Source organism: Bos indicus, chromosome 1 (assembly GCF_029378745.1).
Source record: "Bos indicus isolate NIAB-ARS_2022 breed Sahiwal x Tharparkar chromosome 1, NIAB-ARS_B.indTharparkar_mat_pri_1.0, whole genome shotgun sequence".
Taxonomy (NCBI): domain Eukaryota; kingdom Metazoa; phylum Chordata; class Mammalia; order Artiodactyla; family Bovidae; genus Bos; species Bos indicus.
Genome location: NC_091760.1, coordinates 65,489,723 through 65,507,062, shown reverse-complemented (window position 1 = coordinate 65,507,062; position 17,340 = coordinate 65,489,723). Strand labels below are relative to the sequence as shown.

Sequence of the window (17,340 nt, the reverse complement as noted above, 5' to 3'; positions counted from 1 at the left end):
AGCTTTTTCACTCTCCTCTTTCACTATCAACAAGAGGCTCTTCCGTTCTTCTTTGCTTTCTGCCGTAAGTGTGGTATTATTTGCATATCTCAGGTTATTGATATTTCTTGGCAATCTTGATTCCAGCTATGCTTCATCCAGCCCAGCGTTTCTCATGATGTACTCTGCATATAAGTTAAATAAGCAGGGTGACAACATACAGCCTTGATGGATTCCTTTTCCTATTTGGAATCAGTCTGTTGTTTCATGTCCAGTTCTAACTGTTGCTTCCTGACCTGCACACAGATTTCTCAAGAGGCAGGTCAGGTGGTCTGGTATTTCCATCTCTTTAAGAATTTTCCACAGTTTATTGTGATCCACACAAATGCTTTGGCATAGTCAATAAAGCAGAAATATATGTTTTCTGGAACTTTCTTTGTTTTTCAGTGATCCAATGGATGTTGGCTGTATTTGATCTTTGGTTCCTCTGCCTTTTCTAAAACCAGCTTGAACATCTGGAAGTTCACAGTTCATGTATTGTTGAAGCCTGGCTTGGAGAATTTTGAGCATTACTTTACTAGCATGTGAGATGAGTGCAATTGTGAGGTAGTTTGAGCACTCTTTGGCATTGCCTTTCTTAGAGATTAGAATGAAAACTGACCTTTTCCAGTTCTGTGGCCACTGCTGAGTTTTCCAAATTTGCTGGCATACTGAGTGAAGTACTTTAGCAGCAGCATCTTTTAGGATTTGAAATAGCGCAATTGGAATTCCATCACCTCCACTAGTTTTGTTCATAGTGATGCTTCCCAAGGCCCACTTGACTTCACATTCCAAGGTGTCTGGCTCTAGGTGAGTGATCACAGCATTGTGATTATCTGGGTCATGAAGATGGTTTTTGTACAGTTCTGTGCATTCTTGCCACCTTATCTTAATATTTTCTCCTTCTGTTAGGTCCATACCATTTCTGTCCTTTATTGAGCCCATCTTTGTATGAAATGTTCCCTTGGTATCTCTAATTTTCTTGAAGAGATCTCTAGTCTTTTCCATTCTATTGTTTTCCTCTATTTCTTTGCACTGATCATCGAGGAAGGATTTCTTCTCTCTCCTTGCTATTCTTTGGAACTCTGCATTCAAATGGGTATATCTTTCCTTTTCTCCTTTGCTTTTCACTTCCCTTCTTTTCACAGCTATTTGTAAGGCCTCCTCAGACAGCCATTTTGCCTTTTTGCATTTCATTTTCTTGGGAATGGTCTTGCTCCCTGTCTCCTGTATAATGTCACGAACCTCCATCCATAGTTCATCAGGCACTCTATCAGATCTAGTCCCTTAAATCTATTTGTCACTTTCACTGTATAATTGTTAGGGATTTGATTTAGGTCATACTTGAATGGTCTAGTGCTTTTCCCTACTTTCTTCAATTTAAGTCTGAATTTGGCAGCAAGGAATTCATGATATGAGCCACAGTCAGGTCCCGGTCTTGTTTCTGCTGACTGTATAGAGCTTCTCCATCTTTGGCTGCAAAGAATATAACCAATCTGATTTCGGTGTTGACCATCTGGTGATGTCCATGTGTAGAGTCTTCTCTTGTGTTGTTGGAAAAGGGTGTTTGCTACGACCAAAGGCTTTGGTGTAGTCAATAAAGCAGAAATATATTTTTTTTTTTCTGGAACTCTCTTGCTTTTTTATGATCCAGTGGACATTGGCAATTTGATTTCTGGTCCCTTTGCCTTTTCTAAATCCAGCTTGAACATCTTGAAGTTCTTGGTTCACGTACTGTTGAAGCCTAGCTTGGAGAATTTTGAGCATTACTTTGCTAGTGTGTGAGATGAGTGCAATTATGTGGTAGTTTGAACATTGTTTGGCATTGCTTTTCTTTGAGATTGGAATGAAAAGTGACCTATTCCAGTCCTGTGGCCACTACTGAGTTTTCTAAATTTGCTGGCATGTGCAGCACTTAACAGCATCATCTTTTTGAACTTGAAATAGCTCAGCTGGGTATACAGTAATGGAGTCAGAATATTCAGTATTGCCTTTCATTTGTTTCCCAACACAAATAAATAAGATTTATAAAAATTTTATAGAACCACAGTCAAAGTATTTAATGATAAAATTTGGAGTAACTGGATCACTTTTGATAAGAATTTACAGTTTTTTCATGAAAACTGTACTCAAATTGTAAAGAAATATTTGAGAAAGTAGAAGAGTACTGATAAGAGGATGTACTTAGCTGTCTCAGACATGTTGATTACTTAAAAAGGAAAAAAAAAAATCTGTTATTGACTTCCTAAAAAAGTAAGATTTAGGGTTCTTTTTCCTAAGTTATTACTTTTATCTTCAACTACTGGGTACTACCAATGCATATACAATATAAATTATAAAAATAATGAATAGGCACAGTGAAATATTAATGGATTTATAAAACTGAGCTATAAATCCTCTCTGCCAAGAATCCTTGCTGGTCTGATTTGTGGTACTTCCTACTACTGTCTGATCTGGATGTTATACAGGAACACACATACCTAAGGGCTTTGTGCATTTTCTCCCATCCCCTTTCAGAATTCCACCCCACAGGACACAGGAATGAAGTCAGAACAATGATGCATCTTGATGGCCACAAGTCAGATAAAAACTGTGGCCTGAGGAAGGGGCTCTCTCTGCATTCTGGATTCCTTCTTGAACAATTCACAGGACTTGATTTCTCTTCAAGTGTTTCCCTCTGTTCCAAGTTAAGCTATTCAATAGCCAAGAAACAGGACAATTTTCTTGTAACTTTCACACTCACCATCAACCAGATATAAAGAACTAAAGATTTTTGTTGTATTCTGAGATGTGAGTCCTATTTCTATGTGAACAAGAAAGTATGACCCATTTTTGATTTACTGCTGGCTAATGAAGGACAGGGAAGCTGGCATGAGGCAGTTCATAGGGTCGCAAAGAGTTGGACACAACTTAGTGACTGAACAACAATGAGTTCCTAAAGTATTTGTTTCGACTTGAGAATTTTGCAGACCTTTATTTAATACATTTAATGCACAAGTTTGAAATACCTAGAACATTGTAAAGAGGTATACTTAAGTCAAAGAATTCCATCAATACATATTATTTTCAATTCATGTGAATTCACTTACCCAATTCAATGTGGAAATATTTACACTCTTGTCTAAAGAAGCTCTTTCTTAAGATTGTGAATAGAAATGGAGTGAAAGAAAAAAAAAAACTGAAACAGCTCAAAGTAATCTAATCAGTTATAATGTATTAATCACATGATTATACCCTCTCTGGAACAAAAGTATGACGAGCATAAAAAACTAAAAGCATTCACTGAGGGTTTTCTTCCTTTTTAATAGTATGTTCCTTTACATGTTAAAATTACTTACATGATCTATCAAAGGCTTGATAATGAAACTTATAATACAACCAGAGTCTGCTTCATAGTGGCAATGTTTCAAACACTATACATTTTCAAGTAGTCCTCTATTTTCCCTTTAGGGCATACCTCATTGGTTATAAAGGCTTCCCTGGTGGCTCAGGTGGTAAAGAATCTGCCTGCAACGCAATCCCAGGGTCAGAAAGATCCCCTGGAGAAGGAAATGGCAGCCCACTCCCGTATTCTTGACTGGAGAATCCCATGGACACAGGAGCCTGTCAGGCTATAGTCCATGGGGTCCCAGAGTCGGATACAACTGAGCAACTATCACTCACTCTTTTGTTGGTTATAAGAAGCAGGACCAAATATGCTGTCTTGTTACCATGGGCACATTTTAAGCAACGGGAAAAGACCACAGTGTGTGTTACCTCAGAGGCTCTCCTGCAGTGACAATGTCTTATACCTGCTTAAATACCTCCCATAATTCTGCAATGTCTACAAGACAAAGCCCAAATTTCCTGGTGTAACATTCAAAGCTTTTTCAAATCTGGCCCCAAACCACCTATTAAGCTTTATCTTTCATTATTCTCCTCTATCAGCTTCTCTTTTAGCCAAACTGGTTTTCCTAAAGTCAAATGAAGGGACTTACACTGTCCTTAATTGCTCTGGCACCTTGACCAACTTCCGTTTACCAAGAAGGGGATTTGTGGTGGAAAATAATTTACTTCCTATTTCATTTCCAAATCCTCCTACTCATCCTTTAAGTTTCACTTTAGATCAAAGTGTCCTTGGTTTACCTGTTATATTTAGGACAGCATGAGCAATTCATTGAGCCACAGGTAACAACCATATTGCTTCCCAGGTGGTGCAGTGGTAAAGAATCTGCCTGCCAGTGCAGGAGGCACAAGAGATGCAGATTCGATCCTTGAGTTGGGAAGATCCCCTGGAGGAGGAAATGGCAACCCATTTCGATACTCTTGCCTGGAAAATCCCATGGATAGAGGAGCCTAGTGGGCTATAGTCCATTGGGTCACAAAGAGTCAGACATGACAGAGCATGCACTCACCTTCCGAACAACAGTTATATTAGCAAATTAAGTTCTGCCTTTTTTTTTTAATGGACTCAAATGTTATCTAAAATAATTATTTATTTAGTTTTTCATGAGGTCGTTTTACCAGAGGATAAGCTCCTTAAGGGCACAGAGCCACTCAGGTGGCTCATGTACTTCTTTATATCAGGTGCCTAGCAGATGTCTTGCATATAATGAATATTGCCTAGTCTTATTAATACAGTTTAACTCATACTACAAAGGATTATCAGTAAAAATGTTTAGTGTTGGAAAGAGTGCTGAGAAATTTGGAATTTTTGTTAAGAATTCCATATAAAGGGACTTTCTGAGGAATATGTGAATCACAGTGAAGAAATGAGTTACTGGGGAGCCAATTTCCTTTTAAGGGCTTCCCAGGTGGTGCTAGTGGTAAAGAACCCACTTGCCAGTGCAGGAGCATGAGAGACATGGGTTCGATCCCTGGGCCAGGAAGATCCCGTGGAGGAGGGCATGACAACCTACTCTACTATTCTTGCCTGGAGAATCCCATGGACAGAGGAACCTGGAAGGCTACAGCCCATGAGGTGGCAAACAGTCGGACGCAACTGAAGTGACTCAGCATGCACAATGGATTTTTAAAACCAAATAAACATTAATTTCAGCTCAGTTGCTCAGTTGTGTCAGACACTTTGCACCCCTTGGACTGCAGCATGCCAGGCTTCCCTGTCCATCACCAAATCCCAGACCTTGCTCAAACTCAAGTTCATTGAGTTGGTGATGCCATCCAATCATCTCATCCTCTGTTGTCCCCTTCTCTTCCTACCTTCAATCTTTCCCAGCATCAGCATCTTTTCAAATGAGTCAGTTCTTTGCATCAGGTGGCCAAAGTATTGGAGCTTTAGCATCAGTCCTTCCAATGAACATTCAAGACTGATTTCCTTTAGAATTGACTGGTTGGATCTCCTTGCAGTCCAAGGGACTCTCAAGAGTCTTCTCCAACACCACAGTTCAAAAGCATCAATTCTTTGATACTCAGCTTTCTTTATAGTCCCACTCTCACATCCATACATGATTACTGGAAAAACCATAGTTTTGACTAGATGGACCTTTGTTGGCAAAGTAATGCCTCTGCTTTTTAATATGCTATCTAGGTTGGTCATAACTTTTCTCCCAAGGAATAAGTGTCTTTTAATTTCATGGCTGCAGTCATCATCTGCAGTGATTTTGGAGCCCATAAAAATAAAGTATCTCACTGTTTCCCCATCTAATTGCCATGAAGTGATGGGACTGGATGCCATGATCTTAGTTTTCTGAATGTTGAGTTTTAAGCCAACTTTTTCACTCTCTTCTTTCACTTTCATCAAGAGGCTCTTTAGTTCTTCTTTGCTTTCTGCCATAAGGGTGGTATCATCTGCATATCTGAAGTTATTGATAACTTTTCCTGGCAATCTTGATTCCAGCTTGTGCTGGAATTTTGCATAATGTACCCTGAATACCAGTTAAATAAGCAAGGTGGCAATGTACTGCCTTGACAAACTCCTTTCCTGATTTGGAATCAGTCTGTTGTTCCATGTCCAGTTCTAACTGTTGCTTCTTGACCTGCATATGGATTTCTCAGGAGGCAGGTAAGGTGGTCTGGTATTCCCAACTGTTTAAGAATTTTTCACAGTGGAAAGTTCTGACAAAATGTGGAGAGTTCTGACAAAATGTGGTCCACTGGAGAAGGGAATGGCAAACCACTTCAGTATTCTTGCCTTGAAAACCCCACAAACAGTATGAAAAGGCAAAACGATAGGACACTGAAAGATGAACTCCCTGGGTCGGTAGGTGCCCAATATGCTATTGGAGGTCAGTGGAGAAATAACTCCAGAAAGTATGACAAGCCAGAGCCAAAGCAAAAACAACACCCAGTAGTGGATGTAACTGGTGATGGAACTAAAGTTCAATGTTGTAAAGAGCAATACTGCATAGGAACCTGGAATGTTAGGTCCATGAATCAAGGCTAACTGGAAGTAGTCAAACAGGAGATGACAACAGTGAACATTGACATTTTAGGAATCATTGAACTAAAATGGACTGGAATGTGGGTGAATTTAACTCAGATGACCATTATATCTACTACTGTGGGCAAGATCCCTTGGAAGAAATGGAGTAGCCATCATAGTCAACAAGAGTCCAAAATGCAGTAATTGGATACAATCTCAAAAATAACAGAAGATTTCTGTTTGTTTCCAAGGCAAACAATTCAATATCACAGTAATCCAAAACTACACCCTGACCAGTAATGCTGAAGAAGCTGAAGTTGAATAGTTCTATGAAGACCTACAAGACCTTCTAGAACTAACACCCAAAAAAGATGTCCTTTTCATTACAGGGGACTAGAAAGCAAAAGTAGAAGTCAAGAAATACCTGGAGTAACAGGCAAGTTTGGCCTTGGAGTACAAAATGAAGCAGGTCAAAGGCTAACAGAGTTTTGCCAAGAGAACACAGTGGTCATAGCAAACACCCTCTTGCAACAACACAGGAGAAGACTCTATACATGGACATCAACAGATGGTCAATACCGAAATCAGATTGATTATATTCTTTGCAGTCAAAGATGGAGAAGCTCTATACAGTCAGCAAAATCAAGACCAGGAGTTGACTGTGGCTCACATCATGAACTCCTTATTGCAAAAGTGAAGTGAAGTCGCTCAGTTGTGCCTGACTCTTTGCGACTCCATAAACGGTAGCCTACCAGGCTCCACCATCCATGGGATTTTCCAGGCAAGAATACTGGAGTGGGCTGCCATTTCCTTCTCCAGGGGATCTTCCCAACCCAGGGATCAAACCCGGGTCTCCTGCATTGCAGACAGATGCTTTACTGTCTGAGCCACCAGGAAAGTCCAGACTTAAATTGAAGAAAGTAGGGAAAAGCACTAGACCATTCAGGTATGACCTAAATCAAATCCCTAACGATTATACAGCAGAAGTGACAAATAGATTCTAGGGATTAGATCTGATAGATACAGTGCCTGAAGAACTGTGGATGCAGGTTTGTAACACTGTACAGGAGGCAGTGATCAAGATCATCCCCAAGAAAAAGAAATGCAAAAAAGCAAAATGGTTGTCTGAGGAGGCCTTACAAATAGCTGAGAAAAGAAGAGAAACAAAAGACAAAGGAGAAAAGGAAAGATATACCTATCTGAATGCAGAGCTCCAAAGAATAGCAAAAAGGAATAAGAAAGCATTCCTAAAGTGCAATGCAAAGAAATAGAGGAAAACAATAGAATAGAAAAGACCAGAGATGTCTTCAAGAAAATGAGAGATACCATGCACAGATGGGCACAATAAAGGATAGAAATGGTATGGACCTAACAGAAGCAGAAAACATTAAGAAGAGGTGGCAAGAATACACAGAAGATTTTCTTAATCCAGATAACCATGATGGTGGAATCGCTCACCTAGAGCCATACATCCTGGAATGTGAAGTCAAGTGGGCCTTAGGAAGCATCACTATGAACAAAGCTAGTAGAGGGAATTCCAGTTGAGCTCTTTCAAATCCTAAAAGATGATGCTGTGAAAGTGTTTCAAATTTGGAAAACGCAGCAGTGGCCACAGAACTGGTAAAGGTCACTTTTCATTCCAATCCCATTCTTATCCCAAAGAAGGCAATGCCAAAGAATGTTCAAACTACTGCACAATTGCACTCATCTCACATACTAGCAAAGTAATGCTCAAAATTCTCCAAGCCAGGCTCCAACAGTACGTGAAAGGTGAACTTGCAGTTGTTCAAGCTAGTTTTAGAAAAGGCAGAGGAACCAGAGATCAAACTGCCAACATCCTTGGATGATTGAAAAAACCAAGAGAGTTCCAGAAAAACATCTATTTCTGCTTTATTGACTATGTCAAAGCTTTTGACTGTGTGGATCACAACAAACTGTAGAAAATTTATTGTAAAAATGAAATGAAAACATTTAAAGTGAATATTTTCATTTGTAATTAAATATGCCATGTATTAACAAAAGTATTCTAATTTTTGTCTTCCTTCTCAATCTTGACCAAAATGTTCATATATTTTACAGAATTGGAAATATGGTAATATACAATCTGAAGTTCTGTACTTAAAAATTAGTATTGTTTTAGTTGCTCCTAGTCTTTGTATTTATTCTTTTTTCTGGTTGCATAATATGGATTTCATAGAATGTAATTTACTTAACTACACCTTTACTATCTGAAACTGTTTCCCTTTCTTTTCCTCCAGATCTTATCTGCCACATAATTTCAAACTACTCCAGCTCTCTGAATACCTTGTTACATACATTTCTGCCGCTGCATAATTTCTTTTTGCCTAGAATGTTCTTCCCTTCCATCATCTAAAAAAACTAATTTTTGTTTGGAACAGTGGTCTACAAACGATTTTGTTCTTCTACTCTACTAGTAAAATATTTTAATATCAGCCCTCAAATATTATGCCTATTTATAAAACATCTGGTCTTCTCCAGCACCACAGTTCGAAAGCATCAGTTCTTCAGCACTCAGACTTCTTTACGGTCCAACTCTTACATCTGTACAAGTATAGTGGAAAAACTACAGCTATAACTATATGGACCTTTGGTGGCAAAGTGATGTCTCTGCTTTTTAATATGCTGTCTAGGTTTGTCATAGCTTTTTTTTCAAAGAGTAAGAATCTTTTAATTTTGTGACTGCAGTCACTGTCTGCAGTGATTCTGAATCCCAAGAAAATAAAACCTGTCACTGTTTCCACTTTTTCCTCTTCTATTTGCCATGAAGGGATGGGACTGGATGCCATGATCTTAGTTTTCTGAATTTTGAGTTTTTTAAAAAATTTATTTATTTTAATTTGAGGCTAATTACAATATTGGAGTGGTTTTTGCCATACATTGACATGTACAGCCATGGGTGTACATGTGTTCCCTACGAATTCTGAGTTTTAAACAGCTTTTCCCACTGTCTTCTTTCACCCTCATCAAGAGGCTCTTTAGTCCTCTGTGTTCTGCCACTAGAGTGGTATCATCTGCATATCTGAGGTTGTTGATATTTCTTTTGGCAATTTTGATTCCAGCTTGTGATTCATCCAGCCTGGCATTTCACATCAATAGGCTAAAATCAATAATGAGCTAATGAAATTTGACAAGATACAGACCTGAAATTTTTGGTCTCAGGAATTTTTGAAATATGAAGTTACTATCCACTCGTTTTTGTCAACGGTTACCCTAAGTATGATTGAGATGTAGCTTATGCCAGTGTGACATCTTCATAATTACCAGAACATTGAAAGACTACGTTCTTGGACAGTTAATAATTTGAGGGTGTTAGAAGAATAAAAAGTTTAGGGCCTTAAATAAAGTAAAAATTGTTTTAAAATATTGTCATTATCACTACATTATAATAATATATATGTAACTTCACATTGGCATTAGCTACACCTCATACTTAGGGTAGCCTTTGACTAAAAATCAGTGAATAGTATCTTCATATTTCAAAAATTCTTGAGAATTCCAAAAATTTCAGGCCTGTATCTTGTCAAATTTGATTAGCTCATTATTGATTTTAACCTATTGATTTTATTGATGCGACTGATGTAGAGTTCCCACTGAGAGTAGAATGTCAGATTTGCCTTTTTTTGTTCACTTATCTATACTTTATTTGTAGGAATCATTTTCAATGCATGAGGGTCAAGTTAGTTAAAAGTCAAACAATAGGACTCAAAATCCAGTTAATTAAGCACAAGTAAAGTGTCATATGTTGCTGAAAAATTTAAAAAGCAGGAGCATACATCATATTCACAGTCCCTTCTAGGCTGTGGATTCATCTCCTGTATTGTGTCCCCGTATTATGGACCGTGTGACACCTCTTCCTTTGATGTAGGGACTGAGGAGGGCATTGGTGTTTACCAGTAAATTAACCATTAGAAAGGTAATTTCTTACTTTTTTTTTAATATACATTTATTTAATTGGAGGTTATTGGTAAAAATAAGATCTGGTAGTTCCAGCATTCCAAAGGATCATCGTATATAACCTCTGGGTATATACACTCAACTTTGGAGACCAGTCATTTAAATCCAGCTTGGAAAATGATCTCTGGGTCACTTTTCTTCCATAGTTGTTCAGATGACATTATGGTGTTCTCTGTTTACACATCTCCACTCTATAAGAGCTCCTCTAAGACTGGAGCAAGACAGTCACCTCTGAATGACTTTTATTCATCCTCACACTCCTATATTCCTAAAATTTGGCACAGCATCCTGTAAATCAAATTGATTTAACCACACTGAGCAGTTTCACACTGCTACTTCTTTTCTTTGGTTCTTTTGCAGTCTTATCTTTGTTTTCTCTTTTTAAGTATTTTGTTTCTTATGTAAAGGTGGAAAATGAAGACAATACTGGAAAGCATTAATACAATAAGCATCATCCAAAATGCCATCAAAATTAGTATTTCTAGACTTCTGTGTGTGGGTAGACACACACACACATGCCATTTTACATAATTGGGATAAACAATGTTATTTGTTGATGGAAGACAGAGAGATCTAGTATTAATAGAAAGAGGCTGGATCAAATATACGTGGCTGTAGATTTCATCCCAGCTCTGCCATTTTTTAATTGTGTGACCTTGAGCAATGTATCTATTGCTGATTTATCCCACATCTGTTAATAGGAGTTAATAATGCCTGTCTCTTGAGGTTTAGGGAAGCACTGAACAGGCACTCAGTAAATGCACATTTATTTTTCCTTCCTCTTAATCTTCACATTGACCTTGATACTGGAAGGCTTTCCTAGGGTTTATTACTAAATAACTCTTCTGTATCTCATAGTATCTGAGTGCAAGTATCTGGAGCAGAGACCATACTTATTAAATTTTGAAGACCAGCACCCAACATCATTTAGGTATTTAACATACGTTGGCTAAGTAAAGGAGATCATAGGAGTTTGCTTGTGGGCTTCTGTGTGAACTGACAGGCCCTGGGTTCATCTAAACAGCATCTCATGTTCTATTTGCTATCCTCATTATTACACCTGCCTATATTTTCTTCTAGTTTCAGTTAAAAATGTACCTAAGTGATTGTGAGCAAGACATGTGTAGTTTCCTCATCTGTAAAAACAGAATAATAGTTCCATAATGGTACTCTATAAACTTAACATAATACTACTTCCTAAGTGCAAAGTATTATACAAATACTTATTATTACTCTAGAACCCAGTTCATTGTGCATTTTATCTTTTGGACAGGCTTACCCACCTCCTCCCCTCAACTACAATACTCACATATTCTGTGTCACTCAGCTTTCCTGTATCTTTTTCTAGCCCTCTGGTTTGTTACTTTGGCTCGGAATCACTGATCTCTCTAAGGGACCAACTGATGAGCCCTAACAGAACCCAAAGCACACACAGTTGAAGACATAAGGGTTAGACTTTAAGATAAATCAAGACCAGGGAAGGTGAGGACTGTGTTTGAGAGAAGTACAAGGAACCTGAATCCTAGGTCTGTTTACTTTAGCTCTGTGGACCTTAGGTAAGTCAGTATATATTTCCGACCTTCAGTTTCCTTATCTTGAAAGTGGAGGTGATAACAGTACTTATACCGTATGATTATAATCCGAGATAGCATGTGTGAAACACTTAAGAACAGCGTCTGGCACATTATAAACACATAAATATTAAAATTACTATAAACTGAAAAGTGGTTAACAGCAAGTGAGAAGGTAGAGTAAGTTTGAAAGGTCAGAGAATCATTGACTGTTACTTTCAGTGGTACTGTATTTTCTCATAAATTTCTCCCCTCCTTATGTACTAATTCTAAATTGAACTACTTTTTGTTTTCCTATAAGACTCATCTCCCCACCCCATCCCCCGATCAGATTTTTTTAAAGTGTCAGGTCAAAATATTTGAAGGCAGCAATACTAAAGCTACTAATCATAACCTCAAGGTAGACTATTTTTGTACTTTATTTTATACAATAGAATAGCTGTTTCCAATGTGTATAACCTAAACGTTTGTCATTCAGCTTCCTGCCAGTGTAACTGGGAGTTGAGATGGGGAGTAAAGAAGAAGGCAGGATTTCTAGCTTTACCTCACAGCAGTTTAGGGACTAGTGGCAAAGGTCTACATGGTAGTTTGCAGGAAGAGGCAACAATCATTTGACAAAGTTGCCATGCACTGAGTTTGCTTTCAACATTCTTTACTCTTCTCCATGACATCCAGAGACCTCATGTTCTGTCTTCACCGCAAAGAACAAGAGCTTCTACCACTCCTGGACTATCAAAAACCTATGTCCAGATTTGAGATTACAAATTGATTGCAGGTTGGTCACATCTACCCTGCAATGTTTTTAGTTTGGCCTGCAGAGTTTGGAAATATTGGTGTAAAAATCGAGAGATTTCATGCAAAAATCGTGCTTTATAAGGGATTCTCCTGGCGGGGATTGGGGGAAGGGGACAGAATATCTCAGACCACTGTATCCACATTCTTCAGGGCAACAATCTGTTGGGAGTCGAACAGCTGCTCCTTTCAGTTATAGCACAGACACTCCAATTTGCCACGTTGCTTGTCATTCCCCATTGTCTACACCAGGCCAGTTTCACTCATTTACTTTACTTTTCTGGCCCCTAAAAACATTTGAGTTTGCAAACCCTATCTAGATCTTTCCTGTCCTCCACCAAAGCTTACTTTGTTCTGTCCTAAGTTCCTCATCAGTTTTCCAAAGCAATAGCTAGTTAACCTGATCAAGTAATTTTTATATGTGCTCGCTACAGATGGTATCTGAATAGAAAGGGATGACTCTGCAGGTGGAAATTACAGGCACCATGGGATTACAATTAGGATGGCAACTGTTCATTTTACTTTTTCTGTAACCATAACTCACTGTCCTTGGGCAAACCACAGGAATCTGAACACTGGCCTATGTGCGAAACCTACTTAAATAGTACTTTTATAGATCACCCTCGTTCCAAAAAACCAAAAACTACCAAGGGCTATTCTGGCTCCCCGTTGCCTCAGAGGCTTCGGGATATCCGGCCTGACTGCACTTCCCCTCACCTGCTTTCGGGGGCCGTTCTGCGCCGACCGGTCGCACCCGAGAAGGGCGCTCAGCCAGCATGAGCTCATTTCTCAGGGGCCTTTCTGGAAGGCCGGGCTTGGCAGCGCGCACAAGGCGCAGTCGCCCTCACTCTTATCAATGGCCTCCGCGACTGGGCGGGGCGCGGTCGCCCAGGGTCGCTGCCTCTCTAGCAGCTTTGTTCTCAGTTGAATGTCTGAAAACTCGCACTCGGCCTGAGAGGCGCCCTGGATCTGTCTGGCCCTTTCGGGGAAGACGCCCGTGCTCGGGATGCGCTCTCCCGGACGGAGGGGAACCCCAGGCGCGCAGAATTAGCCCCGCCCCACCGAGAGCCTCCAGTGGGTGGGGAAAGCCCCTCAACCCTCAGTTTGTTGGAGCTAGGAACCCAGCGCCAACGACCACACCAGTTTCGCACCGCCTCGCGCTCCCTATATGCGGTTTCCACACCAGCTGGGAGTAGCCGCAGGCGAGGCCGTCAGACTGTCCGCCACGACCCTAGTCGCGCTTCTCCCAGCTCCTAGGACTGCCGCCGGAGGCCGAAGGCCAATCATACTGCAGCTAGGTCTTGCGATTATACAGCAGCGAGTGCAGATTGGCTACTGCTACGAGTTTCGGCCTCCCTCCCTTTCCCTTTTGCCCCCATTCCAGCTCCTGAGCTTCAGGCCAATGAGAAGGCGCTTTATAGACGCCCTCCCTTCGCTCTCTACTTCTCCTCACCTCGGTGAGGGAGGAGACATCCTGACTGGCCAGACTGTCCTCGGAAGCCCCATTCCCTTCACCAATCACCGAGGGAGCTGCACTCCCAGCGGAGTTTCGGCCAATTACAAAGCGGCCACGGCGCCCTGCCGTGCGGTTTCGCCAGCGACTCCGGGCTTCACCGTCCTTAACTCTTCAAGCTTTTTCCTGAGGGCCAGCGACTCTGATTGGTCACTGCCGAATTTCTCCTCCAGCCAGCCACAGAACAAGGCGAACCCACCTTTTCCTCGGTCGGCTATCTTCGGCATTTTCCGTCCTTGGGCGTGAATTTCCAGCGACACTTTCTGATTGGCTCTTCAGGTCGATCGGCTTTTTCCGGGAGGATCCGCAAACAAACGACATCCGTGATTGGTTCCGCTCGGGCTTCGGCTCCCCTGTCGAAGGGGGCGGACGCCTTGCTCGGCCGGCGATTCCCAGACGCCTCTTACGCGGGCGGCGGGGCGCTGGGCGGTGTAAGGCTGGGTGCGGGAGGAAGGAGGCGGAGGACGAGTAGGAGGGGGGAGGGGGAGTGGGTAAGAGCTAGGCGGCTGCGCAGACGGCACTCCTCACAGAGAGCAGCCCCCGACCCGGGCGAATGCGGGCTCGTGCTGCTGCCGCTGCTGCTGCCGCCGCCGCCGCCGCCGCCCGGGCCGAGTGACAAAGGAAGGAAGGAAGGAAACGAGGAGGAGCCGACCCCGCAGCCGCTGACAGGGCTCCGGGCTAGGGGCAAAGCGGGGACACTTCCTGAGCGGGACTGTGCAGAAGCGAGGGGCGGGAGGGCGGCCGCGCTGGTGCCTTGGACGGGGGAGGGGGCCCCGAGGGACGGAAGCGGTTGCCGGGTTCCCATGTCCCCGGCGTATGGGGAGCAGTCGAGGAGCCGCTGCCTGGGGTCTGAAGGGAGCTGCCTCCGCCGCCGCCGCCGCCATGGCCGCTGGATCCAGCCGCCGCCTGCAGCTGCTCCTGGCGCAATGAGGGGAAGAGCCGCCGCCACCGCCCGACTCTGACTGACTCGCGACTCCGCCGCCTTCCAGTTCGCCGGGCCCCCACCGTCAGCCCGCCGGATCCTTGCCGCTGCCGGAGCCGCAGCGTTTCCCGACGCATCTCCGAGCCACCCCTCCCTCTCCCTCCCTCCTTCCCATCCCCCCTTCTTTTCAAGCGTGAGACTCGTGATCCTTCCGCCGCTTCCCTTCTTCATTGACTCGGAAAAAAAAATCCCCGAGGAAAATATAATATTCAGAGTACTTATTTTCAATCCAGTATTTGTCCCCGTTTCACGTGATATATATTTTTTAGGATCTCCCACCCATTTCTGCCCTCCAAGGAAAGGGAGTGGAAAGAACTGTGTTTTTTTCCCAGCCCCGGATCGTCTATATGTTAAATATCCGTACTGATCTGTCTTCAAGGAGAAATACATCGCTCGCTTTTTTAAATAGCTGTACAAAAGAAGTGAAAAGGCAAGAGGACGAAGTCTTTTTCTTTTTCCTGTGGGAAAACTTAATGCTGCATTTATCATTAACCTAACACCCCAACATAAAACAAAAGGAAGAAAAGGAGGAAGGAAGGAAAAAAGGTGATTCGGAAAAAGAGTGATCATGTCAGGGCGGCCCAGAACCACCTCCTTTGCGGAGAGCTGCAAGCCAGTGCAGCAGCCTTCGGCTTTTGGCAGCATGAAAGTTAGCAGTGAGTATTGATTTTATTTTACACCCCTTCTCCACCTCCCCTTTGAATAAGAGACTTTGAAATACCAGGATCTTAAAATACGAGACCTGCTGATAAAACAAAGGTAATGGAAAAGGGCAAAAACCTGTCTTCAGTCAAGAATGAGGCAGCTTCCTTTTTTCCTCCTCCCATATCCCTTCCCCGGTCTCATTAACCTTGAGTCGAGGGAATGTGATTTTTATTTGGATGATTCTGTCTGAAACTTAGTTCTTTTCTTACAGTTGTTTTCTAGCAATTGATAGTCAACTTTATTAAGTGGTTGAGTGTTTCCACCTTAAAATAGTGATGGAAGTGTTTACTTGCTCATCCTTTTGAATAAAGCGAAGGACAAGACTCAAACCATGATGTGCTTTTCCAGAGTGTGTCTTTTGAAATGAAGGATAGTTTAGTTAGCTCAGGTCTCGAGGGTTACCGCAGTTTTGTATACTTAATGGAAGAGGTGAATGTCACCGTCTCCTAACATTTCTTTCTTGCTTGTGTGACAATACCAAGTGTTTGTTCTTAATCCAGAGATGAACTTGCTAAGTAACCACATTTCGGTTTGAAGGCGAGCTTTGATTCGTCTCTTTAGAAGGGACCGGTGCCGCTGATAGATACTCAGCAGCAGTAGTATCTCAACAAGCATTGTTCTAAATTGGATACGTGGTTTGATTTGTTATCTCTTAACCTTACCGTTTTGACATTGCCAGCCTACCACTATAGAGTTAATGTTTAATCAAAAGGTAACTTGAAAGTTGGTCCGAGTTTTGAATGGGGCTTAGGTTGTCATGTTGCCAAATAGTAAGTTGAATGTTTGTCACTGACTCATCATTAAAGTTCAGCTTTGGGGTGCCATTGCTTTCAGTACTTGCTAAATGATCTAGAGTTCAGGTGTTCCTTCTTAGGACTACTTAAAATACTCTTGCATTGTTTTTCTTTCGAATTCAGATAAGACTATGAAGTTAGAAGAATATGGATTTAGACTTTTCCATCACAGGTTTTGTAGAAGGTTGTGGTCCCAGATTTAATAGGGGTATTTGGGCTTTGTTCAAGGTTGTTGCTAGACGTCTATATTCTCTTTCCAGATTTGTGCTCAAAAAGTCTATTTTGAGTGTTTGGTATCCAGTATCTCAGTATCCAGTGTTTTAATGTATCTCTACTTATGGATATGTTTATGTGATATTTAATGTCAGTTTATTTAAACATACTTTAAAAATTTGACAAAAATATCTGTATTATAGTTTCCTTATTCCTTCAGAAAGGGGCATGAATGAGGGCAAAGAAAAACTGTTTTACTGCTTAGAAGGAGAGAATTGAATTGAGATTAAAAAAAAAAAGGTATATGCTGTTATGTGAAATTGATTATAAAATGAACACTCGTACCTGAACTCAGGATTTCAATTCATGGTGGCTTTTGGAACTTGTCTGAAACAGGGTAGTCTAAGGTAATAGCT

The 17,340-nt window shown here is 41.5% G+C and overlaps 1 protein-coding gene across 4 annotated transcripts in view; it reads left to right on the top strand.

Moving 5' to 3' along the window:
- The first annotated feature begins 15,215 nt into the window (after window positions 1-15,215).
- Window positions 15,216-17,340, top strand: part of GSK3B (glycogen synthase kinase 3 beta) — a 219,434-nt gene continuing 217,309 nt past the window's right edge. Inside the window, exon 1 of one of the 4 annotated variants that reach the window (XM_070795381.1) lies at window positions 15,216-15,868. In XM_070795381.1, the coding sequence (XP_070651482.1) occupies window positions 15,781-15,868 (88 nt within the window). In that variant the 5' untranslated portion in view covers window positions 15,216-15,780. The remainder of the gene's footprint in view (window positions 15,869-17,340) is intronic. The other 3 variants (XM_070795432.1, XM_070795283.1, XM_070795329.1) reach the window with 3 other exon arrangements.